This window comes from Perna viridis, chromosome 11, assembly GCF_037379345.1.
Source record: "Perna viridis isolate PV_CMFRI_1.1 ecotype Kerala chromosome 11, ASM3737934v1, whole genome shotgun sequence".
Taxonomy (NCBI): domain Eukaryota; kingdom Metazoa; phylum Mollusca; class Bivalvia; order Mytilida; family Mytilidae; genus Perna; species Perna viridis.
This window is the reverse complement of record NC_142455.1, coordinates 23,563,811-23,591,607: the sequence shown is the minus strand read 5'-3', so window position 1 is coordinate 23,591,607 and position 27,797 is coordinate 23,563,811. Positions and strand designations below refer to the sequence as shown.

The window sequence follows — 27,797 nt, the reverse complement described above, 5'->3', positions numbered from 1 at the left end:
TAGATCTTCGTCGAAAGTCTATTAGTGCTTCAACTTATTCACTGCACTGATTCCAGATTATAAATAGCGAATAACATATTTCCGTTGTGTTAATTCTCAACTTTAAAAAATGAACAAGACCACTTATAAGGAACATGTATCAACCTAAGATTATAAAGCACTCATTAAACACAGATGTTATGCTAATTTCTTGTGCTTGTTCCAGATAATAAAAGTCGATTTTAACTTCACTTGCCGTAAGCATTGTATTTCATAAAACAATAAAGAACACTTTTGTAGCTCGATCCCATGAATTGATTGCAGCTGCAGATATTACTATTCTCCTACGTCCTTTATTGATTAATCTATCAGGTTATTAGGATAAAAGGTATTAACGATACATGTAAGTACATGTACATTTTTGTGAAGATATTGTGAGTATATAGTATTCACTTAGCTTATGATTATATTTATTACATTTAAATGGCTATTTATAGATGTTAATCTATTTATTCAGTATTTATTCGTATGGCTTAACTAAGGGGTTATTACATGTACATGAAAGTTAAATTATTGTTAACCCTACTGAAATAATCGACAATGGAATTGCAGGACTGATTTGACTTTTATAGAAAACAAGCCGAATGACTATTTGTCTCAACTAACCTAATGATTTGCTTCCGTAATTAAAATAAGGCTTCCCGGAAGTGACTTTAAAAAGATAAATCTTGCGAAACTAAAGACGACTTACTAAAGATTTGGGGAGATTTCTTGTCGGTCTTATTATCACTATCATTTTCAGTTCAATTATTATGATTTTTATTATTGTTATTATTATTATCATTGCACTATTGTGATTATTACTATTTTTAATTTTATTTTCTCTTGTTCAAAATATCGTATTTTATAAACCCTATCGTAATATAAAAAGTGAATGATTCTATCGGTTTTTGATGCACTGAAAGTAAGTTTTAGTTCGTTTATACTTTTAAGAATAATAGTAATTCAAGTGTCGAAAATAAATGTTTTAATGAGGTAGACCTAAGGTAAGGGACACAACTGTTACAACTCTTTAGAACGTTTTTATACTTTTGTATTCATCGTTTTACATCAATCTCATATAAACATCAAAGTAACTTTAATTGATTTAATTCTGTATAAAATGAAAACTTGATAGGCCTTGTAAAATTGAATAATGGTACAACAAAATATTGAAAATTAATCCGATTCATGAGCAAGACCAGTCCAAAATAAATCTTGCAAAATAGATATAACACCACCGGAGCAGATGGTACCTCAATGGACCTGACTTGGCACAGGCATTTCAAACGAAATGATGTAATAAAATCTAGGTTTTCAATCGCGTTAAACTTTCCCCTCCCATTGCGGTGTGAATATACCAGTGTTGATGTTTGTATTTGCATCGTTTGAAAATAACTGCACATGCATGCAAAACAAAATAAGTGGACAGTCAATCGTTAAATTGGCGCATTTATATTTACGCTGCTAAACAATGAAATTCAACGGAATTCTGCATTTTATATAAGCTTCATATTTGATATTATTATAGCTAACCCTCCATTTATCAAAGGCTTTGTCATCATACAATTACATTATTATCTCTTTTTATCTCATAGAGCACTATTAATGATATGCGGAAGGTGAAACCTTAAACGCTCCCAAAAAACATAAACTCAAACGTCTTTCATAATTTTGTCAGCCCTGTCATAATTATGTTCCAAAATGGTAATTTTTTCTATGACATACGTTTTTTTCCTATTGCAATTTCCTAATTGTCATGTACTGAAATATGCATGGGCCTATATATCTGTCATTCGTACGGAACAAAATGTCTTTGGGACGAATTGTCCGGTATTGATTAGCTGATTTTCGTACGTATCTGGGTGCCATGCTTTGACAATCCCTACATTGGAAACTCAAAGATTTAATTTGTATTTAATCATCGAAGATTGCTAATGTAATCTGAGACGGGTCTGATTCTCACTTGCATTTACAAATAATACTAGAATGAAGCTGTCATGGTGTATTATTAAGCTCCCGATTTTACATGTACAAACCGGGTATTGATGGTTTTTTTTCACAATAAGTATATTGAACCCAGTTGAAAATACAACCGTTAACGCTCCTTCCGGATGCATATAATCACTTTCGAATTGAAAGTAATTGGCAATCTTACCTGAGAATGTTTGTCGTTCGTGAGAAATTCAATAATGAATGTTTACCCGGTAATCTAAAATCTATAAAATCAAGTTAATTAGACGGACAGATTATCAAAGCAGCTTGTTTGCACAATATTTCATACATTTGTATTGTTTCAATAAGCCTTGTAATAAATATATTTAAAAACCTACAAAAACGTTCATTTTTATGAAAATCATTTTTCTTAAAAAAAAAAAGGTGAAATATAGATCAAATAAACGTGGAATTTAAAAAAAATAAATAAACAGAAAGAATTTTGCTTTAGTTTTTTGTTTTGATTTGTTTTGTTTTTGTTACTTGTTTTTTTTTTTTTTTTTAATTTTGTGGTAGCTGTATAAATATATTTAAGTTAAGTTTGCAAAAGAGACAGTTTTGTGCCAAAAAACCGGATTGTGTACTTGTACTCATGTTTATAATTCCATGTACAAGAATAAACCCGTGCCATACGTTTTAACTGGCTTTTATTTAATGCTAGTTCGTTGGTATTCTGAAAAGTTTCATATTCCATTCAATGCTAGTTCGTTGGTATTCTGAAAAGCTTCATATCCCATTCATTGCTAGTTTGTTGGTATTCTGAAAAGCTTTATATTCCATTCAATGCTAGTTTGTTGGTATTTCGAAATGCTTTATATTCTATTCATTGCTAATTCGTTGGTATTCTGAAAAGCTTCATATTCCATTCAATGCTACTTCGTTAGTATTCTGAAAAGCTTCGTATTCCATTCAATGCTACTTCGTTAGTATTCTGAAAAGCTTCATATTCCATTCATTGCTAGTTCGTTGGTATTCTGAAAAGCTTCATATTCCATTCAATGCTACTTCGTAAGTATTCTGAAAAGCTTTATATTCCAGTCAATGCTAGTTCGTAAGTATTATGAAAAGCAAGCTTCATATTCCATTCAATGCTTGTTCGTTGGTATTCTGAAAAGCTTCATATTCCATTCATTGCTAGTTCGTTAGTACTCAGAAAAGCTGAACATTCCATTCATTGCTAGTTCGTTTGTATTCTGAAAAGCTTCATATTCCATTCATTGCTAGTTCGTTGGTATTCTGAAAAGCATTATATTCCATTCATTGCGTCTGATTCTTACATCGATTTGTACGTAATAAATTAATTTGAGATAAATACTATAATCTGATTGTATAAAATAATTTTGTTATATCTCAATGAATAAAAATTTGTTAAAAAGTTCGGTTTCAACCAATATTCCTGCATCTCATTTAGTACACATTGACAATGTATGCATAAAAATACTCAATGCCTTTCAGTGTCTAATAATAAGCAATTTAAAAGCACAAATATCAAATTTGATAAGGTAAATGTTTGTATCTTCATATTTTGAATAAATGGTTTGGAAAGTAATTTTCAGACCCGTGATATTATAAAGGTGACAATGTAAGGTCCAATTCAGTCATTTACGTCAAACTGGTTATGATGTCGTACAAATAAAACTAAACACGTCAATTACAATAATCTTAGGACGTTAGGTTTGGGCTAACGAACGCTAACACCCGGTATTGCTGATTGTTTTATAAAACCTTATAAACAATATTGACAATATATTTATCGTATAAATACACATATTGATTTTAGTTTGTTTTCGTGTATGCTACATTTATGAAATATTTGATTCGTTCTTTTTTTTATTATTATTATTAACTGATGCTTAATTTGTCTTGCGATTACGATAATATACAAACCAGTAGTGTGTCAATTAATTGCAGCTATATATATGATTCCAAGAATAAGCCTGTTTGTTTTGGTTTTCAATACTTCTTGTATACAATAAAGTTTTGGAATAGAATCGTCCCATAATTGTTATTCTTATGCCACTGATGAAAGATTATTCCTTTAAACACGTGTACAACATATCTAAATTATATATATATATATATATATATATATATATATATATATATATATATATATTGTTGGTAATTTTGTATTTTATACGTGATGGGCATATTTTCCTTCGATTGACAGTTCTCATCTATGGACTTTTCTATTTGTCAACTTTGAATCTTGTTTTTCGCCTTGATATGACAAAGAAAGAAATCTTTTCATTTATTACAATTTATTATGACACCAATTTTGACATGAAGGTAAAGAAACTACCTAAGCGAAACAAAAGTATCCTTGAAATTGGCAAATATTAAAATAATTTAGAGTTTGTAGAACCTAAAAACATCAAGAAGCTGAAGTTTGAGGATTATATCATCGCTTGTTTTACAATGCTAAAATGTTAACAATGATTCTCTCATGAGCATAATCTCCATGTTGAAACGAATAATTAATATACACAAGAAAGTGAAATTGTTAGTTTCAACAGTTTCAAAGCAATGTCCAAAATATGGACAGTAAACGCAATATCACGGAGCATGATTATTTCTTAGACAAAAATACAGAAACAGATGTACACTATTTCTTTAAATGGCTGGATGGCATGATGGAAATATTAGGGCAAACAAAATATTATAGACCCCTTTTGACAAAGACAGCATTTCTTAAACATCCGTATTGGTTTCTAGTTGTTTAATTTTTATTTATTTATTTATATTGTTTTTGTTTATATTTCATTATAAAGTTCTCTTAAACCAAATAAGAATGAAATCTCCATAAGAAAAACTATTTTATAAAGATTTGATATGAAATTATTAAAGGAAAAATATAAAGTCAGCTAGTACTGTCATTTCATGCAAATTGAAGGTAGTCTGTCTGACGATTTCCTAGTCGTATAAAAAGATGTGTAGTATTAAGCATATGAATGATTGCTTATCCACTATGATGTAATATAGGATAAAATGTTTACGGTTAAAGTAGTATATCTGGCGACACAATCTGGAAAACAATGAATATAATGCATTTAAATTGATAATTAGAGATGTAATACGTCGCTGCATTGATTTGTAGCATTGGAAAATTATACTATGTATAGACACTGCTTTGATAATTCTGGTGAAGCATGGTGGGAAATTTACTTTATTATAATGTGAAATTAATGTGTGTACTTATCTTTTTCCTTTGTGTATGGTCTCCTTTATATGGTGTCGTGTATTGGAAAACTGATACTCTTTTCTCTGCAGTTCACAATGAAGTCAGTGATTGTGGTTTTGGTTCTCATGGTAGTGACAGTTGACTTTGTTCTACTGAAACCACACGTTATCACAGAAGAAATAGAGGTAGGAGTACTATCAATGTTATATTATACATCATTTTGTACATAAAATTACATTAACGATAACTTATTTCCAGTGAACTTCCAGGTAGGTAATAATTGAGACTAGAGCATGGAGACAACAACCGACTATGTTGGCAATTAGAAATTATTTTTTTTTTGTGTTTTCTCTCTTTTTTTCCTTTTTTTTTATTTGAATGAAGTTCTCTCGATACTATAATGATGTTTAAGGTTTGTATCTAACATAACGTATATCAAAATTATAAATGCAGACAAATACTAAAATGTCAGAAAGAGTAATCAAGGGAACCAAGATTATAGCGGTAATCAAAAAAGAATGTAATGCAGGGACAAAAACCAGACATGGAAAAACAGGCATACACAACAAAGAACACAAAGAACACAAAGTAACTAAAACCATACACACAAAGCAACAAAAGCAAATGAGCAACTGGGACTCCACTAAAAGAACTGGGAGCATGGACCAGGTGCACCGGTAGGGTAAGCGTCCTCTGCATTTCTTGAAACACCGGCCGAGTTGCTCATAAAAAGCCAGGTCCAGAGTACACGAAAGAGGAAAGGAAAACTATGATACGAACAAATCAGTTTTCATGGGGTTGATGGATACACCGTAACGATCCACGAGTTCATGATTACGACTATAAAACTTCAAACTTGTAGCAACATAACCCAGTTCCAGAAGCCTACTTGTTAGAATTCTAGCGCGATACAAAAAGGTCTGCGTAGTTTCGGCAACCTCTGGCATAATGTATGAGTTGTGATATGAACACTCCATACGCAGGCACTGAAGGGATGTTGCCACAGATGAAAGGAAAACTGACAATTTTGAATGAAAAGTCATCACGTTTGTCGTAAAGTTTGGTCAATATTTTCTTTTACCATCGATTTCTAAGTGTAGGTCAAGATATGAGGCTGACTTCACACTGTCTGTAGTATCCTTTATCTTAAGTTCTTTAGGGTTGGAACAGTTGTATTTATATATTTATTTTGAAGAACTTAAATTTTCAATTGATAAAACCATCATGATATATAATTCCTGCGTGCTGACCCTAGGAAAATTAAGTTTCCATGTTCAACTTGTCATTGTCAACTAATTTAATTGTCATAATGTAAGCAATGATACTACCAGCACTAGTGCTACCAGAATTATAAGACCTCGACTGATATCGTCGATTGGACTGATAACAAGGGTAATATTTAGTAAGGTAATACATTAATAAAAGAGTATTCAGGTTATTCATTCGTACTTTGTCGATAATGATAATACATATTCTAATATGACGTGCTTCAATGCTCTTTAGACCACAGCCATGGTAAACAAATGATAAATACATGACCAACATTACGTGCAAGGCTTTGTGTATTAAAAATATGAAGAAAATAATCCTATCATGCCTTGCTATCGCTCGGGGTAAAACAATACGACATACATGGCCAGACCGTTGTAAAACAATGATAAAATGGAGTTTCTGTGATTTATTTCTTAATTAAAATATGGTCATGTGGTATTCATTATTGTGCGGTAAAACGCCAAGAGTGCATTTCAATATGATTTCAACCGATACATTACCACACGGTTATGTTTACGTCAGATTCTTTAATGAAGTTAACACAATGGCGCTTGTGTACAGGGTATTATTCGTATATTTACTATGAAGTTTAGCAATGATATCTCCTATGCCTCGCCTATGGTTTTAGGCAATACCACTTTCTCATATTTATACAAATCATAAGCAAAACAGCGGTCTAATTTATTCGTTTAATCACATTAAACTATTATCCATTATGCAAGAGATATCTTTGAATTGAATTGAATCACCGTTCTTGCAAGACTTGTAGTTTTAACTTATTTATGACTCAATCACTCAATTATGTTTATTTCATTTTTTTTTCAGTTGCAGGGATGTGAAAACAACTATAAAAGCATGCATAACGATCCTTTAACGCTAGGGGATTACTATTGTATGTTTAGAATTTATGGTCTAAGTAGACAAGAGGCTTTTAATTTTGCAAAAGATCTTTTTAAAGAAAGTGATAAAAACAAAGATGGATATATAACTAGAGATGGTAAGCATATTAACGCTTAGTACATATCTATACTTTTTACATATTCTTTGATAAAACAAGTAATCTCAACCTTTATTTTTAAGCTTGTTTATTTATATATTTCTTGCATACTTTTGAAAGAGTAATCAAGGGAACCAAGGTTAAAGCGGTAATCAAAAGAATGTAATCCAGGAACAAAGACCAGACATGGAAAACAGACATACACAACAAAGAACATAAAGTAACTAAAATCATACATACAAAGTAACACAAGTAAATCAGCAACTCGGACTCCACTAAAAACTGGGAGCATGACCAGGTGCACCGGTAGGGTAAGCGTCCTCTGCATTTCAAGAAACACTTGCTGAGTTGCACATAAAAGTTTCTCATGAATTGTATCCATAACTGCATCTTTTATTCAAAAAAAGAAATAATAACAATCCAGTTATGTATACAAAACAAGAATAGAAACAATTCCTCAATATAAATCTGTGAAATTATTTGCTTAAGCTTTATACATATATTTATATTAAACGTCTCAGAATGTAACGACTCCATTTGCTACACTGTTCCGTCGGATCAAATTGATAGACGGAAGGTAATGTAAGCATAGAAGGAACTGAAATATTCCCAACGATGTTAAAACTGTCAAATTTGAAAAGCAAATTTTCGTCGTTCCCTCAGCGGGACTCAAACTCGTACCGCTGTGACATCTATGTCAACACCGCCTACATTAAGCCCAGTGCCCTAGACCCCTCGACCAGCTGGGCTATACAAAAATATAGTTTTGGCTGGCCGGGTCATTCCTTGTCGTAGGATTAATCTATGGTAGTAACTTCGTACAAAATGTACGCTCGATTTTGTGCAGGCGGTGATGACATGGATGTCACAGCGGTTAGAGTTTGAGCTTGCAACATATGGTTTGCTAAGTTAAGGATCACCATGAAAAACATATGAAAGCAATACTTTCTGAATCAATAATGAAAACAAAATGGTATTTATATGTTTTCAATAGGATTTCATTTACGAAAATATTTTGGCTTGCATACGATTTTTAAAAACATGTAACTTCGTGTATTTTCAAAACAAAAAAAAAACATTTATTTTTGTCGTAATAATCTTAAACATATGTTTACATATCTTTTAAAACATAGAAAACATATGTTACAAGATTTCATATGTAGGTATTTCTTTCCTAAATCAAACAGCCGGTGTTATTTTCCAGGAAGTTAGTGTCCAACATATTTGTATTATCTACATACACTTGGTATATAAATTCGGTCTTGCGCATCCCATTACAAAATGTACGTCCACTGAAGCTCTTAAATCATCATATGATTTGTGAAGAAAATGGTTACTTTGTATTTCTTACATTGACTAAGTCGAATGCAGTTGATCGTTCCCATAATTTGCTGTCTGTTACTTTGTTAATCTAATGCCTCTGTATTGTGTTTAACGATGTCGAGCATCAATTAAGGACATTCAAAAGAAGTTATGCCCGATTTTGTGGCATGGTGACAGAACTAGTGAACTATTTGAATATTCAAATTTTGATTTGTTTTCTGTTTTTTATGTTCAATTATGTTTTTGTTTTTTGGTTTTGTTTTGTTTGTTTGTTTCTTTTTTTTTTTGTTTATTTGTTTTTTGTTTTGTTTTGTGTTTTTTTTCTTTCTCATAGTATATAAATATGGTTTCCCCTCAATTTACCTAAGTTGTAAACAATCCAATAGCACCTTTTTATTTGATCCATTTTTCCAATACAATTATTCATCTTATATGAATAAAGATCAGTAAAATCTTTAAAAGCCTAGCCCATTTATTTAGTCTCTAAATTAAGTATTGTCTTTTAAAGCTTTTAAAGATATATGAAATAAACTTATTTTAAACTTTCAAATGAGAATAGTTATGTCTGATTTTTTACCACAACAATAAAAATGACGAACTATTTGAAAGTCCCATTTTCCAACATTGTTTTTTTTCAGTTCTTATGTGTTCTCTCCAATTAACCTGATTGGAAATACAATCCATTAACATTTACCATACAATATTTACCCCCATATCTCCAGTGCAATATATCATCTATCATATAACTGCGTAATTTTAGACATATTTATTGACGTAGCTATCGGCCACGACTGCATCATAAATGTAACTGGGATCAATAAACATAACTGACGTTTACAACACATTCTTAATATTTTGCTTTTTTTATTTTCAGAGATTAATCAGACGCAATGAGGTTAAGTATATAGATCAATTGGACGGAACTCATGTTAAATCCCAAAGATTATATTTACTGAATTGAAATACAGATATCAATTACTAAAAGTGATCGAAACTATTGATTCTCGGCGGAATATTTGACCATTGATACCATCGATGTCGTTACTTAGTCTCCTATTTACTCTAAAAAATATGAAGTTTTACTTCAAATCTGATTCATACTGTTCAGCTATTAAACTGATGTGTACCATATTCGATAATTTATTTTAATGAAATAGAAACATTAAAACAATTGAAAATAAAAGGATTCTAAGTCAACCACTTGATGTTGTTCAATGTTCTATTTGACTTCCCGTTCCAAAATAATGATACTGGTTTGTTGAAATTAAAACATATAAATATACAACTTTCAGATGAAATATCTTACAACTATTTATTTTGGTTGGTGTTAAACTTTTTGATAGAGTGCTATAATACGCCGAAATGAACAGACCGTAAAAATCATCCACATACGGTATCACAATAAACCACGATAATTACTCTGTATTGTCTATCTATAAATAACTAATATGTTCATTGTTCATTAGCTACACATGGCTTTCCATACCTTTTCATAGTTTGTTATTGAATTTGTCCAAAGCTGTAAAGACATTTGTAAATCAACTTTTAACAAAATGAAATGATTAAAAAAACAGTCAATAAATACTATTAAATCGTTCAATGAATCGTTAAGTTTGTTTACTGATGATACAAATGCCATTTTCATAATGCACTGGACGGTTAAAAAGATTCAATTCTTCACACTGAACACCTTTTAAAAAATATGATAAAATTATCAGTCTACTGTTCCCGATGCGTTTTCCCCATAGCAATGTTTCATCAAAAACAACTCATTGGTGTTTCATTATTACTGTACCAGTATAATAGGTATTTCATCTCTAGTTTCAATTCCCTGAAATTAGTAAATGTGTAGTCAGTTATAAATACTAGACAAATTATTATTGTAGTAAAGGAAAAAACATAATGCCAAATGCCTATGGTGTATGCAAGTTTTTCAAAGAGACAGTCCCACCGTAATGACAAATGTCAGTTTTACTATATTTTTATGTACTGATAGTCTTTCCTGAATTTCGATCGGTATTTTGTAGGAAATCTTGCATTCATTTCCCACTAAAACCAACAAATCCAAACAAAATCAACAACGATAACGTTCGCAAAATGCACATTATTGACACAAACAATAACATTGTTACCTCAAATATGCAACATCCAAATATAAAACCAATAGTAGCTATGTGGTCGATTTCGGTTTTTAAATTAGAAATAAAAATGAATACGCATGTTTTTGACATGCATGGACCACATCCTGTCCGACTTTTACACTGGTGGTTACTTAAAACACTAATGAAATGACCAAGTAATGCATATTATGACTAAACATAGTCATAATTTTGTTTTTTTGTTTTTTTGTTTTTTGTTTTTTTGTTTTTTTTTTGTTTTTTTTTTGTTTTTGTTTGCCATGGAAACCACACGTCCATGATTTCTTATGCTTTTTAGTGTTAAAAATTGGTTGACTTCACAAGCTTAGTGCGAGAGAGAAAGTGTAAAAATATTTCTAACCACTTTAATCTGATATTAATACTTATTTGAATCATTCTTTATTTATAAATGTTTTTTTTAAATTCTATTAGGATATATTGACAGGATTAATTAATAATTTCACAAAAAAATCTTTGAAATATTTTTTTTTAATTTCCATTTTCTTCACTTTTAATAATGATAAAACGCAGGCATCGAACAATTTGTGATTGATGTTTTCAAAAAGTTCCATTCTTTGTCAACAACATATGACAAAATTGAAAATGGTATATGTTTCTTGCAAAAAATATTTAAATGTAAAATTCATAAGTTCAGCCACTATTGCTAAAAAGCTACATAGAAAAACAATTCATTTACCCCTATATAGGCCACAAATCTTGCTTTGTTCAATTATTTAAACATGTAATCTAAGTGTTAATCCATCTTAACAAAGTTATTAATATGGTACAACAAAGTTTTGTTACCATTTTAATATAAAGTGCTATACTATAGACAGAAATCTTCATGTATATATATATTGACTTGAAGCTTGCAAAAGTCAAGAATATGTACACATGCGCTTTGTTATGTGTTTTCATATTGTCCTTTTTCACTTTTTGTTTTCCTCCTTCTAATTTTCAATATATATATATGCATTAATAATTTGTATGATGATCCTAGGTTCTCCAAGGAGTGGATGTTCAAATACTACTGTAGTTTGTTTCTGTCCCCTGTCTTCATTTTCCCCCATATTTACAAAACTACCAAAACTACAGCTGACGAACAATAAATGCGTAAATATGAAGTGTGTTATTGAAAACTACTATCAAAAGGTGAACTGTTCTACATTTTGTCATGCTCCAGACAATGGTTCTATGGCTAATTCTACAGACAACACCGGCAATTACTATAGTGTATATTATGGTCCAGGTTAGTAACCATAACTGATGACCTTATCTTAGACATTTGTTATGAAAAAGGAAGTCTGGAAGACATTGTATTGCGCATTTTATCACTGCACAACCTGAAATTAACCACAGCACTGTCCACGATTTCCTTGTAAAATGTAAACAGAAAAAAAGTTGTCAATTGAGCATGTTCGAATTGCTGACAACAAATATGGAGTTTTCTTACCTTTCTTTCAACACTTGTAAGTATTTATTTTGAACATCTTTAAAAGGCCAATCAAAGGGCGGTCACGGTACTGTTTTGACAAATACAAGTTTACAATAAACAAAAACAATAATTTGTATTTAGTAACATTTACCTGACCGGTTTGATATGAATACACATAATATACATGTATGTTAAAATCATAATTTGAGTTTAATAAGGTATATTCAGGGGGAAAAACTGTGGCTTCCGATGTGACTGTGTGTTAATCTTCAAAATGATCCTCATGCGGGTCCGGGTATCAAATGAATAGGCCGGCAGCAGCACTAGCTTGTTGTCATCGGCGATGAAATGGTTCTGTGAACCCTGGCCGGAAGCTAGGGCGCTCTCCCCAGAGAGCAACTGGGTTGTGCGTCCCAGGTGAGGGAATGAGGTATTCCTGGCATGCAACATGCTGGGATCGTCAGGCCATAATAGAGAAAACATGAACGTGACGGTGCACTGTGTTGGAAAAAATGCCACGTTCCTCTCATATTAAAGAACCCTGATTTGGCATTCAACAGGAGAAGGAGCCTCGGCTTTGCAATAGGAGCTAAATTGCCCGACCCTACCCATCTCTTCCAATTTCTAGTGGCAATCAAACTCATTGACCCTATCATTCTTGTGTCCTATCCCATTTTATTCTATTTCATCATCATTCCATTTTCATTTGATCATCCATTTCATTGCCTGAATATAGCTGAAATATTGGTGCTTGGGCTTTAATACCAATAATCAATCAATCAATCACTCAATCTTCAACTTGAAAAGACAGTCTTCAATTTGGACGTTACTATACATTTCAAAATGATAAAATTATGAAAAAAAAATCCTGTGATTATTTTCTAGGAAAATTGTAAAGTATTAATTCATATTGATTATTCATTTGAAACCGAGTAATTTGAGTTAAGAATTTATTTTTTTACATTCTTAATAAGTTATTTATTTAGAAATTACCATTTGAATGTCTCACAAATATTGACATAATACAATTGCATTGTTCTGAGTATAGAAATATGACTTTCTTGTGATATGGATTACGATAGTATTCCAAGAAATTTATGTTTGAATCTGTGTATGTTTAAGACAAACTTTACGTCATAAGGTATTGTGATACATTTTAGGGAAAATTATCCCTCTTTTATTTTTATATACTCCTTTTTTCAAAATTATAACTTGTTACTGAAGGACTCAAGATATAAATGTAGTAGAAAATAATCTCTATAAAAAGATTTGAATGCACTGAATAGTTGATGCTGTCAGTAGTTACACTGTTTTAGTGTTAAATCAATAATTTTTCAATCTAAATCCAGGGTTTGGGTAAGGGTTTCTTGAGCCATGTGAGCAATTTCCATCAATTCGCATCCGTCGTTGTTTTATCTTTTCAGTGGATTATTACCAAATTTGATGATAAGCATCCTTAGGGTATTTACTCTTTTGTATAAAATTGTGTCGATAATATATGGATCAAGAGTAAGACATGGCCGCCATTCCTATTTTCAGGCCACAGTGGTAGAATCAACAATTTCTACTTAAATCTCAAAAACTTCAAGATCTATTGGAAAAAAATGGGGTTTCCCATCTTCAACTTGAGGAATCTACATTGCACAAAGCTGTCCAATGACTTCTTATTATATTAATCGCCCTTTAAAGGCGAAAAATTATGTTTTTTGGGTATTTATTTTATTTTATTTTTTTTTCATTTTACATCAAATATCAAGAATATTGTGACGAAATTCCATTGGTCATTTAAAGAAACCGCCATGGTAACCATTTTCAAAGTAAACTATTCTATCTTGAGAAATATACCACTTGTAATATTTTATATTTTGTAGAGTAAACTTTGGTCTCTCTTTTGAAATAAACCACTCCTCTGTCGATGCCTGCGTTTTTTTGTTTTGTTTTGTTTTGGTTTTTTTTGGTTTTTTTGTAAATATTTTTTTTTCAAATAGGTCCAATTTTCAGTTGTTTTTTTTTTTTTATAGAAACTAAAAATGTCTACCTTCTAGTATTTTAGAATCCCTTATTTCAGAATATGTCACACTCTTAGTCTTGTTTAATTTTACAAAAAGCAAGTACTATGCTATCATTTACAAAAACTGGGGTCACTGAATGTATCTTCTTAGATGTATTATGAGTACAGAAGTCTACATCTGATCAAGTTGAAAAACACTGAGTTTCAGCGAAAAAATGTGGTTCATATCTTTCATTTTTCAATTAAGCCATATTATGGGCTTATATACCAAAATTTGACACCTATGATTTCCCAGCCTTTACTGATTCCTTTGATGCGTACAGAGAACTACTCTTAATTGTTATAATATGGTGTTAGGTTATTACAATTTATTCTCGATTCGGTATCGGCTATTGATGGTTTAAATTTCATTGTTTCATCATCCATACAAGTTGTTCTATAGCGTTTCTCACGAGCGTCTTTTTAGGTAGAACAAAACTTAGTTTTTTCTAAAAGATTATCTTGAATGTTTTGATTTTACATGTAGCTTCTGTATGAAGTTATGACATTTTGCAAACTATGGAAAACCTTGTATATGAAATGTCGTTAAACATTTGTATAAAGAGCATGTATATGACGTACTTTCATATTTCAAGAAAAATATTTTTTGTCGGTTAACCTTTTTCCTAGTTACAAATAAACACTATGATTCTCATTACCTTTTTCTACGGAATATTTCCAAAATCATCCCTCCCTTGAGAAGAGGTTTTTATAAAATGATAATGTTTGTTATTTCACCGTTCATATTTCTAGGTAATTCTTTAAAAAAAACTCATTATGTTCACAGTCAATTTTCTGACGTTATCTAAGCTAGTAGATAATTATATCATTTGAGGCGGGTACAAGTAAAAACATTTAGAACCAAACTTCAATGGCACATCAAGGTATCAATACTTTTTTCTTTCATTATGTCAAAGTCAATTTTCAAAAGTTATCGGATCATTAGAATGATACCAGTTTATCAAAACTATTTTTTTTTAAATATTTAAGATGTCATTAAGTACTTAAGCTTTTTCCTCGAAAGCCGTGAGTCAATATCAATGAAGTGTCTTTAATTATCCTATTTTCTATTTTTTATATAAGTTATACACCTCCTTTGGGTGGATTTATCCTTTAGTTAATTCAGAAATTAATACGGGACTTATTTTACTTGACATAGTTTTGCAATACCCATTGGCATGCGCTGAAATATTATAATTTTAATTATGTTTCATAAATTGATGAACCTTGTGCTACGGGTACCAGCGGATTCGAATATCAAGAACTGTTCAAAATGACATATAGCAATGAAAATAGTTCTATTTATTTAAATTTTGAAACGGTATTGATTAAAGGGATGACAAGTCTAAAGGTAGAGAGAGTAATCAAGGGAACCAGGCTATAGCGGTAATCAAACGAATGTAATCCAGGGACAAAGACCAGACATGGAAAACAGGCATACACAACAAATAACATAAAGTGACTAAAATCATACATACAAAGTAGCAAAAGCAAATGAGCAAATCGGACTCCACTAGGAGCATGGACCAGATGCATCGGTAGGGTAGGCGTTGTCACAAAAAATATCACAAAAAAAAATATCATATCTGAGTGAATATATTTATACTGAAATGTTTCATCCTTAAATATAGAATGCCGACATTTTAAGTCGAAACAGAGAATACGAAGTGAGCCCCATAAGATGTAATGTGATATGTTGTCGAGACTTTCAACCTGCAGTTACCATATAAAGGACAAATCTGTCCATAGTTTTGGTGCATCAACTAGCGCAATTAGCAGTTCTACGACATGCGATCTCTGTCGGATTGTAGTTGTTAGCATAATAATATCAATCTTAATGTGCGTTAAGTGGCATTCCCTTCAAAAGACAGAACTAGACAGACTATACGAAGCTAGACGTAGGGCAAATTGAATTAATACGACAAAATTATAAATTGTGCAATAAAATGCTTGATTTACAGAGTTGGGTGTTCAAGGAAACGATGAAAGATGTAACTTTCTGCTTTTTACTAACTTTGAATAAGTCAACGTTAAATTTCAAACCTTTTTTTCGTATTCGTACCACGTGTACAGCATATCGAAATTTACAGTATATAAAACTGGAATTTTTGTATATTAAAACCACTGGGTCGATACCACTGCTGGTGGACCTGATGTCCCCGAGGGTATTCAGCAACCAAGTAGTCAGACTTGTCTGACCCCGAAAAATATCACATTTTATCTGCCATATTTATAAAATCTTACAGTATTCAAAATTTAAAAATACGAAAAACACATAGGCTTCATTCCTTATATTGCATATGGTAGAACCTCTCGGTGATGGATTTGGCTTCCTATTTCGATAGTTTTGGTTATGAGCACTTCTTGTACATAACTAATATTTCGATTATGATCTTCCTACATATTTTATTTTAATGCTGCTGATGAGAGGTTATTCCTTGAAACACATGTACAGCATATCGAAATTTACAATATTAAAAACTGGTATTTTTTGTATTTTAAAACCACTGGGTCGATACCACTGCTTGTGGACCTGAGGTCTCCGAGGGTATTCAACAATCAAGTAGTCAGACTTGTCTGACCCCGAATAATATCACATTTTATCTACCATATTTATAAAATCTTACAGTATTCAAATTTAAAAATACGTAAAACACAAAGCCTTCATTCCTTGCATTGCATATGGTAGAACCTCTCGGTGATGGATTTGGCTTCCTCTTTCGATAGATTTGGTTATGAGTACTTCATGTATGCAACTAATATTTTGATTATGATCCTCCTACATATTCGATTTTAATGCTGCTGATGAGAGATTACTCCTTGAAGCACGTGTACAGCATATCGAAATTTACAAAATATAAAACTGGTATTTTTTGTATGTCAGGTCCGTAAGATTCTGTATTTGCATAAATAACTTATTTTAAATAATCGACGAAATTAGGGACGACACAATTTTTGTATATTTGTTTACTTGAAAAACACAAAATTTCAAACATACCAAAAAACCGCTACACAAGAATACTAAATACATATTGATCTGTTTTACAGAGACAATGTTGTTATGTTATCAATATATTATGTATCGGGTCATTTGGAATGACGCCTGTTTGGAGTGATATCATTCATATGATGCAATACTTTAATCAAGAACAAACAATAAGTTGGTTAGTAATGATCAGTAATAATCAAACATAAATCGTCTGGTTTGTTTCCTCGGTTTCAATGTGTTAGATGTTTTTATATCTCATTCATTTTATATGACAGTGGAAATGTCATTGCTGTTGCAATAGGCGATTTTGATATTGTACGCGATTTATCCAGAAATAATTTATATGTTATATTTTAATTGAATTGATGTCTTTGATCATGAAATGCAAACAAGACATTAATTTATATGTTGAAATAAGAGTAATTTTAATGAACTAGAATGAATTTGATAAACCCTAGTGATACGGTTGTTGGTGTACTTTTAACTATTTAATGCCTACCACTTTAATGGCACAAAAAAACATAGTTTGTATCGATAAATGGGAAACTAATAATGATAGCGCTCAGGCTAATAACAAGGGAGAAACTTCAAGGCAGGTAGTGTATAAATCTATAATTATTCAAGTTATTTATTCTTATTTTGTAATAACAATAGAGATTGTATATCAATACATATTACAACATAGTCATAAGGTATTCATTTATGTGCGGTAAAACGTCAAGAGTGCATATGATTTTACCCGAGGCATTACCATACGGTTCGCTTCAGATTCTGTAATGAAGTAAGAACAATGTTGCGTGTGTGAAGAGGGCATAATCACTTTATTTACTACTACATTCGGCACTGATAGAGCTTTCACTTACGGTTCTAGGCAGTATCGACGTATTGGGCAATATCCCTTTCCCGTATTTATACAGATCATAAGCAAAACAGTGGTCTTATCTATGTATTAACACGGATGGCCATCATTGTACGCTAGGGAATTACTATACTATGTTTAGATTTAATGGTATAGATCAAGTATTCCAGTTAGCAACAGAATGTTTTCGCAAAACCTTTGTCTACTATACAAAACCTTTGTCTACTATACAAATGTGTTGTCGTACCAGAAGACAAAGCTCAAAATAACGTTGTACTTGTCTGCAAAATGTAAAACATCAAATGTTTATTATCAGAGGTAGACGTAAAAACCAAATATCGGTAATAAGACTTATACAGCTACTACACTCTCCAAAGAAGAGATAGTGGAAAACTATAAATATGTCCACTTTTTTTCTCTCTTCTAAAGACGATAATTGTGATCTACCGTCTATGTACTTGATTATTAAACCCCACAAGAATCCATACAAACAACTCTACTTAGCTAGATCTGCAACATGTACAACCAACCAAACCTATTTTTTCAAAGCTTTTAACTTTCAAAGATGGTCTCCAGTCCTACTACGACACTTGTTACTCCCGTAGCGGTATAAATTCAGTGTGAATCCTGAAACATTCTGAAGATCTTATCGGAATTCCAAAGCATTAAAACCTATGATTTTTCAACTCTTTATACTTGTATTCTCCATACTCAATGTTTGACCGACAACATATTTCTTAAATGTGGTGGATGCGTTTTTGAACAAAAAATGGTCGGCATGTCAATTGGAACGAAGTGTGCTCTTGTGCTGGCTTACCTATTCCTTCACTCTTATGAGGCTGAATTCATGGCTGATATCATCCAAGAGAGGAAATATAGATAAGCTAGATACTTCAATCTCATTTACCGCTATATAAATGCCATATTATCGTTAAATAATCCTAGTTTCGGGGATTGGATACATAGCATCAATCCTAAAGGACTCGAAATAAATGATACTACAGGTATAGTGAATTCAGCCTCATACCTAAGAGATCGATCGTAAAAGAACTATACGACAAACACAATGATTTTTCTTTCCGCTTCCCTTTCATCCATGGCAACATCCCTTCGGCACTTTTGGCGTTTTTATATTACAATTCATACGTTAGGCCAGAGCTTGACGTAACTATCATTCAGACTTTTTTGTATCGTGTTCTGGTGGAGTCCGAGTTTCTCAATGAATTTCTCATTTACATGTATTTTTGTTGATTTGTATGTATTATTTTGGTTGTTTTAAGTTATTTGTTGTGTGTGTCTGTTTTTCATGTCTTGTCTTTGTCCCTGGATTATATAGTTTTTTTAATTTCCGCTAGAATCTTGGTTCCCTTGATTACTTTTTGATGGAGGTGATCGAAATGAAGCTTGATTAATTTCTAAAGACGGTAAATATTTCAACGTTTAGCATATATCTATACTTAGTACTATAATAATACAAGTAATATTATATTTTGTTTCTTAGCATTTCTTTTATATCTACAACGTTTTTATTTTGTTTCGTTTTGTTTTGTTTTTGATTTTTTGTTTTTTGTTTCTTTTTGTTTTTGTTTTTGTTTTTTTATGGTTTTTTTATTTTGTATGTAATCATAAACGGAATAATTAAGATAAGAAATAACAACCCAATAATATATATATATAAAAAAGGATATTACACAGGAAAACGTGTTTATCATATGTTGCTTAAATGTTTAAGACCACAAACAAAACATATGAAAAACTTTTTTCTGACTTAGTTTTACCTTAATGGTAAGCAATCCACTAGCACTTTCATATTTGCTCCACATCTCTGGTAAAAGTGTTCAGTTTTCATTTGACTGAAGATCTGTAAAATCATTTAAAGCCTTTAAAAGATATGAAATAACTAATTAAGGACTTTTATCTGATTTTGTAGCAGAACTGTAAACATGGCAATGTACTTGAAAATCCCATTTTCCAACATTGTTTTTTTTTTTTTTTCAGTTAGTTTGTGTTCCCTTCAATTAACCTAATTGGCAATACAATCCACTAACATTTACCATACAATATTTATCCCCATATCTCCAGTGCAATAAATCATCTATCATATAACTGCGTAATTTTAGACTCATTTATTGAAGTAGCTATCGGCCACGACAGTATCATAAATGTAACTGGGATCAATAAACATATCTGTCGTTTACAATACATCCTTAATATTTTCCTTGTTTATTTTCAGAGTTTGTTCAGCTGCAAGGAAGATAATACAAGTAAAGTATAAAAACAACTGGACAGAACTCCAGTTAAATCCAAATTATATATTGTTAAATTTAATATTACATATATAGAATCACTAAAATAGATCGAAAACTATCAAATTCTTGGCAGAATATTTAAATATAGATACCATAGATTTTGTTACTTATTCTCTTATATAATGTTTAGCTATTAAACTGCTGTGTACCGTATCCGATACTTTCTATAATGAAATAGAAAAATAAATTATAGAAAATAAAGAGGTTCTAAGTCAACCTCTTGTTGTTATGCAATATTCTATTCGAATTCATTTTCCAATATAATTATAACTGGTTCTCTAAAGATATTGATGTTCAATTTTTAGACGAAATACCATATTACCGATTATTTGCCTGCTGTTAATTTTGTGGACAGACCTCTGAAATATGCTAAAATTAGCACAACCTGAACATTATCCGCTATATCATAAAACAAAAAACCAAGACGATAACTCTCTATTGTCTATCAATAAGTATCTAATTATCACTGCCAAGCAACTACACATGGCTCTCTATACTTTTTCATTGTTTGTAATTGAATTGATAAAAATTGAAAAATAAGCACAGAAAATTACGAATCATTTTAAATAAATGAATACTATTCAGTCGTTTAATGAATCGTTAAGACTGTTTGCTGGTGGTGCAACTACCATATGCATAATGTACTGAAATGTTAAAACAGGTTCAATTCTTCATACTTGATACCTATTAAAAATCTATGATAAAATTGTCAGTCTACAGTTCACCTAGGAAAGCTGCATCAAAGGGTGCTTTATTATAACTGTATCAAAGGAAGAAATGTGTAAATAAAACACCGAAACAAAAGACCCGATGCCATTGCCTCATACCCTGACGTTTTGAGTAAAGAAAAAGCGTCTGATAAATGATATGCTGTAAATCGTTTATGTTCTTGCAGTGATATGGAGTTATCTAATCTATAAACTAGCTGTACTGAGGTATTTCATATCTCCAGTTTCAATTCCATTAAATTAGTAAATGCGTAGTAAGTATTGAGTACTGGTGAGTATTTCAAAGAAATAATAACCCACCCTATGATGAAACAGTTTATCTATACTATATGTTCATGTACCGATAGTGTTTTCTGAATTTTGATCGATTTTTATAGAAAATTCTGCATTCATTTCCCACTTAATCCAACAAATTCAAACCAAATTAAGCACGATAACTCCAGTGCCAATTTTATACACAAACTGTATTATTTTTATCTCAAAATGCAACAACCCAATGTGAAACTAAGACAGGCTTCTGCTTCTGAATTAAAAATAGTGAATAGGCGTATTTCTGACAAGTATGAATTTCATCATGTATGACTATTATGAAGATTGATATTAGAGAAAATTCCAAGGTGATGACATGAATAAAGGACAAATAAACGAATACCATTTGTGAAGTTAATAAGTTAAATCCTACAAAATTACAGTGAACTATCTATCATAATATCAATAATGGTTTATATTTTGCTCTTGTAGTTTTAAAGTCAACTTAATCATCTTAAGGACTGTTATGTTAATTCTGATTATCTCACATTCCAGAACGGAAAATATTTAATTGGCAGAGAATGATTCGGGCTATCAATTTATTCTCGCTTTGATTTCGCTTGATACATGATGGGTCTGCATTTCAGTATAACGTCATCAAAACAGATTGTTTGCTTTATAACGTTGCAAACAACAAACGTAACATCAATATTAAATGTATGCTCTGCTAGGTTAAAAATGCCACCTAAAAACGCATGTAAAACAGGAGTTTCAAATGCGTAATACACGTGTTTCTTGTCAGAAATGAAGAACGTGCGTGGCACAAATGTGTTTACATGCGTGTCCTTTGCGCGGGAAAGAGTAATCAAGGGAAGCAAGATTATAACGGAAATTTAAAAAAAGTGTAATCCAGGGACAAAGACCAGACAAGGAAAACTAACACACACAACATATAACATAACATAATCTAAATATTACATACAAAGTAACAAAAGTACATGTAACTGAGCAACTTGGACTCCACAGAAAACTAGGAGCATGGACCGGGTACACAGGAAGGATAAGGGCACTCTGCTTTTATAGAAACACCTACCAAGTTTCATAAAAAGTCAAACCCAAGGTAGACGAAAGATGAAAGGAAAAGCATGACACGTTGAATGAATAACTAAATAGTGTTCATGGTGCTGATGGATACACCATATCGATCCACGAGTTCATGGTGACGACCTTAAACTTCTGTAGTGATGACTTCAATCTAGTAGAACATAATCCTGATCCAGAAGCCTAATTGTAAGAAGTCTATCGCGAGACAAAAAGTAACGGCAAGCTTTGGCATAACGTATGATTTATGATTTGAACGGGAAGTTGACTATGAAAAATGGAAAGTCATTGTGTTGTTCGTAAAGTTGGTGAATAGCGTTCCTTTACCATCGATCTCTATGTGTAGGTGAAGATATGACAGTGTCTGTAGTATTCTTTATCTCAAATTCTTTGGGGGTAGATTCGATGTAACAAATCCCCAAAACTAGGATTGTTTCACGATAATACGTAAGCTATATAGCGGAAGGTCAGCAAGTAGAGCAGCTAAATTTATTCCCACTGAAATGCGCGTCCGTAACACCGGAAAAATATGTTGCGATAAATAATTCCAGCTTTTGAAAAAAACACATATGCAAGAACGCAGACGTCGGTGTGTGGAAAATGTTTGTGATGCATGCGCAATTTACAAGAGTTACGCATGTGTTTGAATCGCGCGTAATACATGTGGTTGGAAACGCCTGTGACACAAGCAAAATTTACATGCTTTACACATGTTTTTTATGCATACATGAGTGCTAGTCATTGTTATAAGTTTAAAAAAAAATGTTATTCTCGGATGCTTAAATAATGTTAAAATTAATTTAACAATCTGTTCTAATTACATGATAAATGCCTATGTGGACTTTGATCTTCCTGGGCTGCAGGATGTGGTTAGTTATTAACGGTATTTGCATGTTATAATACAGACAAAACAAACATGTACACTATGTGTTCAATTCATTTGGTACTGTCAATAATGCGACTCGTTCTTCTTGAACCACACATTTGTTTGCCATTATTGGTGATCAGAGGACCTACCAGATGAAACAAAAGTAAAATTCATGATAGTCAATTCGTAGAGGTTACGTTTTAGTAATAGAAAACAAGCCTTGTATTTGAGATATATATTCACGTATTGTTCCTATTCAATATGCTCATTTCTAAATTTAAAGTATCAACGTTTGCAAGAAAGTCCAATATACATGTGATGGGGGTCAGTTATGATACTTGTGCTTTTAGCATAAAAGTTTCTTTTATTTTATTCTTTGTGAAAATGGATTTAAAGGACCACAATTTGAACTTTGCGTTTTTATTTTAACCACATTGCATTAATTTACCTGAAATATTCGGGAATATAATGTATTTTTCGTACTGAATTCTCCTTCAACTTAAATATTTATGACGGCACAATGTGAAATCACATTTATTATCTGACTTAAAAAGGTTATTTGGAGACAAATCTGTGATCATTCGAAGTAAAATGACAAGTATGAATTAATGTCGTGTAATATCAACTTCAATAATTTGCAAATTAATTTTTATGGTCTTGTAAGGCCAATATGACATATCCAACAGGGTTAGACAACAAAACTAAATACAACTGTTGTAATGAATGACAAATATTATTACCTGTCTAAACAAGTATTCTTGAATCTTGAAAAAAAAATCTGTTTCTTTCCGAGAACACATTTTGTGCCTGATCGAAAATGTCATAGGTAAGAATGTTTTACTCAGAAATATTCAGAAAGATCCATTTTCTTTGTTGAAACATTTGAGTCCTTTTGGAAACCTTAGATTTGCACTTTCGTCTCTTTTATCACTTCGGGGGATATCTCACTTTTCCCGGGCCGGAAATGTCAGAAGGGTAAGTAATTCAAAATTTATCGGTCAATTCGCCCCTTTGTTAAAATTAGCCTTTAAAATTAGTCTTTTAGTAACACATTACGGCAAGCTTAAAAATGAATGATTGTAAAAAAAAATAATACTAAGAATAAAACCCCACAAATGTGAAACCTTATCCCTACAGACTGAATAAATGAAGAAAGACAAGAGAAAAAAATGCGTTCAATCATTAGAAGGACAACCAAACGGGTAGATTTTTTCATCACGTCTCGCGAGCTCTCTGCCTTTTTTCGTAATGTGAAGGAAGAAAAAACATGATTCAGACAGTCATCTACGAATTGCATTTGTACCAGTTCCTTTGTTAGATACATTTTGTAAGTATTTCTGTATAATTGAGAGTGAAATATCCATATTTTTGATACAATGGAACAACTTTTAATTTATTAGGTAAAAAATAAGACATTGTCTTCCAGCATTGTTTTTATGTGCACGTACAACATGTACAAATATGTTTTCTTCTTCATAGTTCTTTTATCTATTTTTCGCTTTTAATCTGAAACAGTTACATAAAAAAATCATGCTGTTGATTGACATATGTCATCACAATTTGAGCTAACATTCACGAACAAAGTACTTGTACATATGGAGGTCCAAGACTGGTTTTGCCTTCTGGACATCATAATTTAAGTTTATGTTTTTAGGGAGAAGGAAAACAGGAAAGATTTTAGATCACGGTATACAGTACTATACAGAAATATGTACAGGCACTTGACTGGCTGAAATTGATTCATTGATATTTTTCCTTCAAAGGGGCATTAATATCAGATGGATATGGACACAGAAAGTTCCTACAGAATTTCTGAGCATAACTTTCTCCGTCATTTAGTTGATACAGGTAAGAAAGAACAATTGGCTGGTATACAGTAGACTGTGAATAGTGCATCACATGTTTTAAGGGGTAGAAATAAAAAAACGGACTGTTCAAACAGGCAACTTTAACCGAACTGAACTTACCTTGACTGGATGTTACTGTTTTAATTATCATCAGGATGCAAACTTTTATGCTTGCTTGCCCATCATGAAAGGTTGCCACACACGTACTGGAAAGTCCTGTTTTTTTAGAGTAATCAAGGGAACCAAGGTTATAGCGGTAAATAAAAGAATGTAATCCAGGGACAAAGACAAGACATGGAAAACAGACATTCACAACAAAGAACATAAAGTAACTAAAATCATACATACAAAGTAACAAAAGTAAATGAGCAACTCGGACTCCACTAAAAACTGGGAGCATGGACCAGGTGCACCGGTAGGGTAGGCGTCCTCTGCATTATTTAATGCTTGTGCATGATGTTGTTTCAATAATCCATGTACAGTGTTTAAATTTTGTATGTATGTTTTAATAGAGAGAATATATTATGGAATATGTTCGATTAAAGTGTCCATCTGTCTGTCTTTCTAGTACATTTTAACTCGGAATTGTTGTCTTCAATTTTTTTGAAACTATGTTGAATTGTTCATTTTTAATATGAGCTCCTTGTTTTTTGTTGTTTTTTTTTTTTTTTTGATGTTTTTTTTTTTGATTTGTTTTTGTTTTTGTTTTTTGCTTTTGTTTTTATTTGTTTGTTTTTGTTTTTGTTTTTTTTTGTTTTTTGTATTGTTTTTGTTTAGTTTTTGATTTTTTAGGTACTTTGGGCAATTTTCTGTTTTCGGACTATCACTCACAAACCTTTGCAGCTATGTACATGACACTGTGGGGAATTCTTTATCTGCATCAATGTAAGCTCGCTATTGACTTTTATCCATCTACCAATCCATGATATATAATGTAACATGTCACACAGTAACTTCAAGACCCATCGGTCAATAAACTTCAACTTTTCACATTTGTTATTTTAGTCTAACAGACTGTATCATTTTACCCCCACTCTAATGAGTTAGTGTGGTATTGCAATCACATTGTTCGTCAGTCTGTTCGTCCGTTTTACTTTTCTGCAGCAGATATTGGCTTCTATTTGAAGAATAGTATCCACTATATAGATGACGTATTATTTTTAAACAATCCTAATTTCGGGGATTTGATACATCGCACCTAACCCATGGAACTTGAGATAAAGGATACTACAGACACTGTGAAGTCAGCCTCATATCTTGACCTACACTTAGAAATCGATGGTAAAGGAAACTATTGACCAAACCTTACCATAAACGTGATGACTTTTCATTCAAAATTGTCAATTTTCCTTTCATCTGCGGCAACATCTCTTCAACACCTGCGTATGGAGTGTTCATATCACAACAGATGCGTCATGCCAGAGCTTGCCGAAACTACGCAGACTTTTTGTATCGCACTAAAACTCTAACAAATAGGCTTCTGGAACAGGGTTATGTTGCTACAAGATTGAAGTCATCACTACAGAAGTTTTATGGTCGTCATCATGAACTCGTGGATCGTATGGTGTATCCATTTGCACCATGAAAACTGATTTATTCAACGGATCATAGTTTTCCTTTCCTCGTTTGTCTACCCCGGACTTGACTTTTTATGAGCAACTCGGCGGGTGTTTCTAGAAAAGCTTACCCTACCGGCGCATCTGGTCCATGCTCTCAGTTTTTAGTTGAGTCCGAGTTGCTCATTTGCCTTTTTTACTTTGTATGTATGATTTTAGTGGCTTCATGTTCTGTGTTGTGTATGTCTGTTTTCCACTGAAAACAGAATACAGGTGTATCACTATAAATTTTTGTTTAGATATAAAAAAAAACTTATAATAGATAGAAGAAATCTGAGCCACCGTTGGTTCTTTTGTCTCTCTTCTCTGACAATTTCTAAACAATAAATATACTAATATTAAAGGTATTACCTCTTTCTGCTGCTTTTACCTTTTTGGCATTTTTTACCTGTTATTTAGAAAACGAAAGCTGATGGATGATAAATGTAATTTATTATAATGTTAACAATTTCAATATCTATTATAGGTGCAAATTTCAGAAAAAAATCGGTTGCAGATCGATGATTAATGTAATTTGATAAAATATTCTGTATTTCTTGCGTAAATTTCAGAAAAAAATATGTTGACCCTTCCTAGAGTTAGGATCATTATTGACATTTTTATCAGTTTTTGTCTATTATTTACAAAACCAAGCAGATCGATGATTATTGTAAATTTATAAAATGTAAAAAAAGCCATGATTGGTGCAAATTTAGAAAAAAAATCGTTGATTGCGTTTTTTATGACTTTTTTTTTAGTTTTAGGACTTTAAGCATGCTATTCTGTTTAAAGTTAAGCATGTAATTCTGTTTAAAGTTAAAACAGTTCATCAGTAGCATTATA

The 27,797-nt window shown here is 31.7% G+C and overlaps 1 protein-coding gene across 3 annotated transcripts; it reads left to right on the top strand.

Moving 5' to 3' along the window:
- Positions 1-248: 248 nt before the first annotated feature.
- On the top strand, positions 249-10,209 carry LOC148603436 (uncharacterized). Of its 3 annotated transcripts, none has more exons than XM_088553336.1 (4): positions 249-382; positions 5,284-5,379; positions 7,292-7,463; positions 9,661-10,209. In XM_088553336.1, exons 2-4 carry the CDS (start codon positions 5,290-5,292, stop codon positions 9,678-9,680), a joined length of 282 nt encoding a protein of 93 aa, XP_088409462.1. In that variant the 5' UTR covers positions 249-382; positions 5,284-5,289; the 3' UTR covers positions 9,681-10,209. The 3 variants fall into 3 exon arrangements, with proteins under 3 accessions (XP_088409462.1, XP_088409464.1, XP_088409461.1); XM_088553338.1 differs by having other exon boundaries at positions 309-413; XM_088553335.1 differs by lacking the exon at positions 249-382 and having other exon boundaries at positions 5,174-5,379.
- The last annotated feature ends 17,588 nt before the right edge of the window (positions 10,210-27,797 follow it).

Excerpts from the sequence above, each read along its gene's own strand:
- LOC148603436 (XM_088553335.1), top strand. The coding sequence starts at position 5,242 with ATGGTGTCGTGTATTGGAAAACTGATACTCTTTTCTCTGCAGTTCACA. Across the intron at positions 5,380-7,291 it reads TTATCACAGAAGAAATAGAG|TTGCAGGGATGTGAAAACAA; the intron begins GTAGGAGTACTA and ends TTTTTTTTTCAG. Across the intron at positions 7,464-9,660 it reads TGGATATATAACTAGAGATG|AGATTAATCAGACGCAATGA; the intron begins GTAAGCATATTA and ends TTTTATTTTCAG.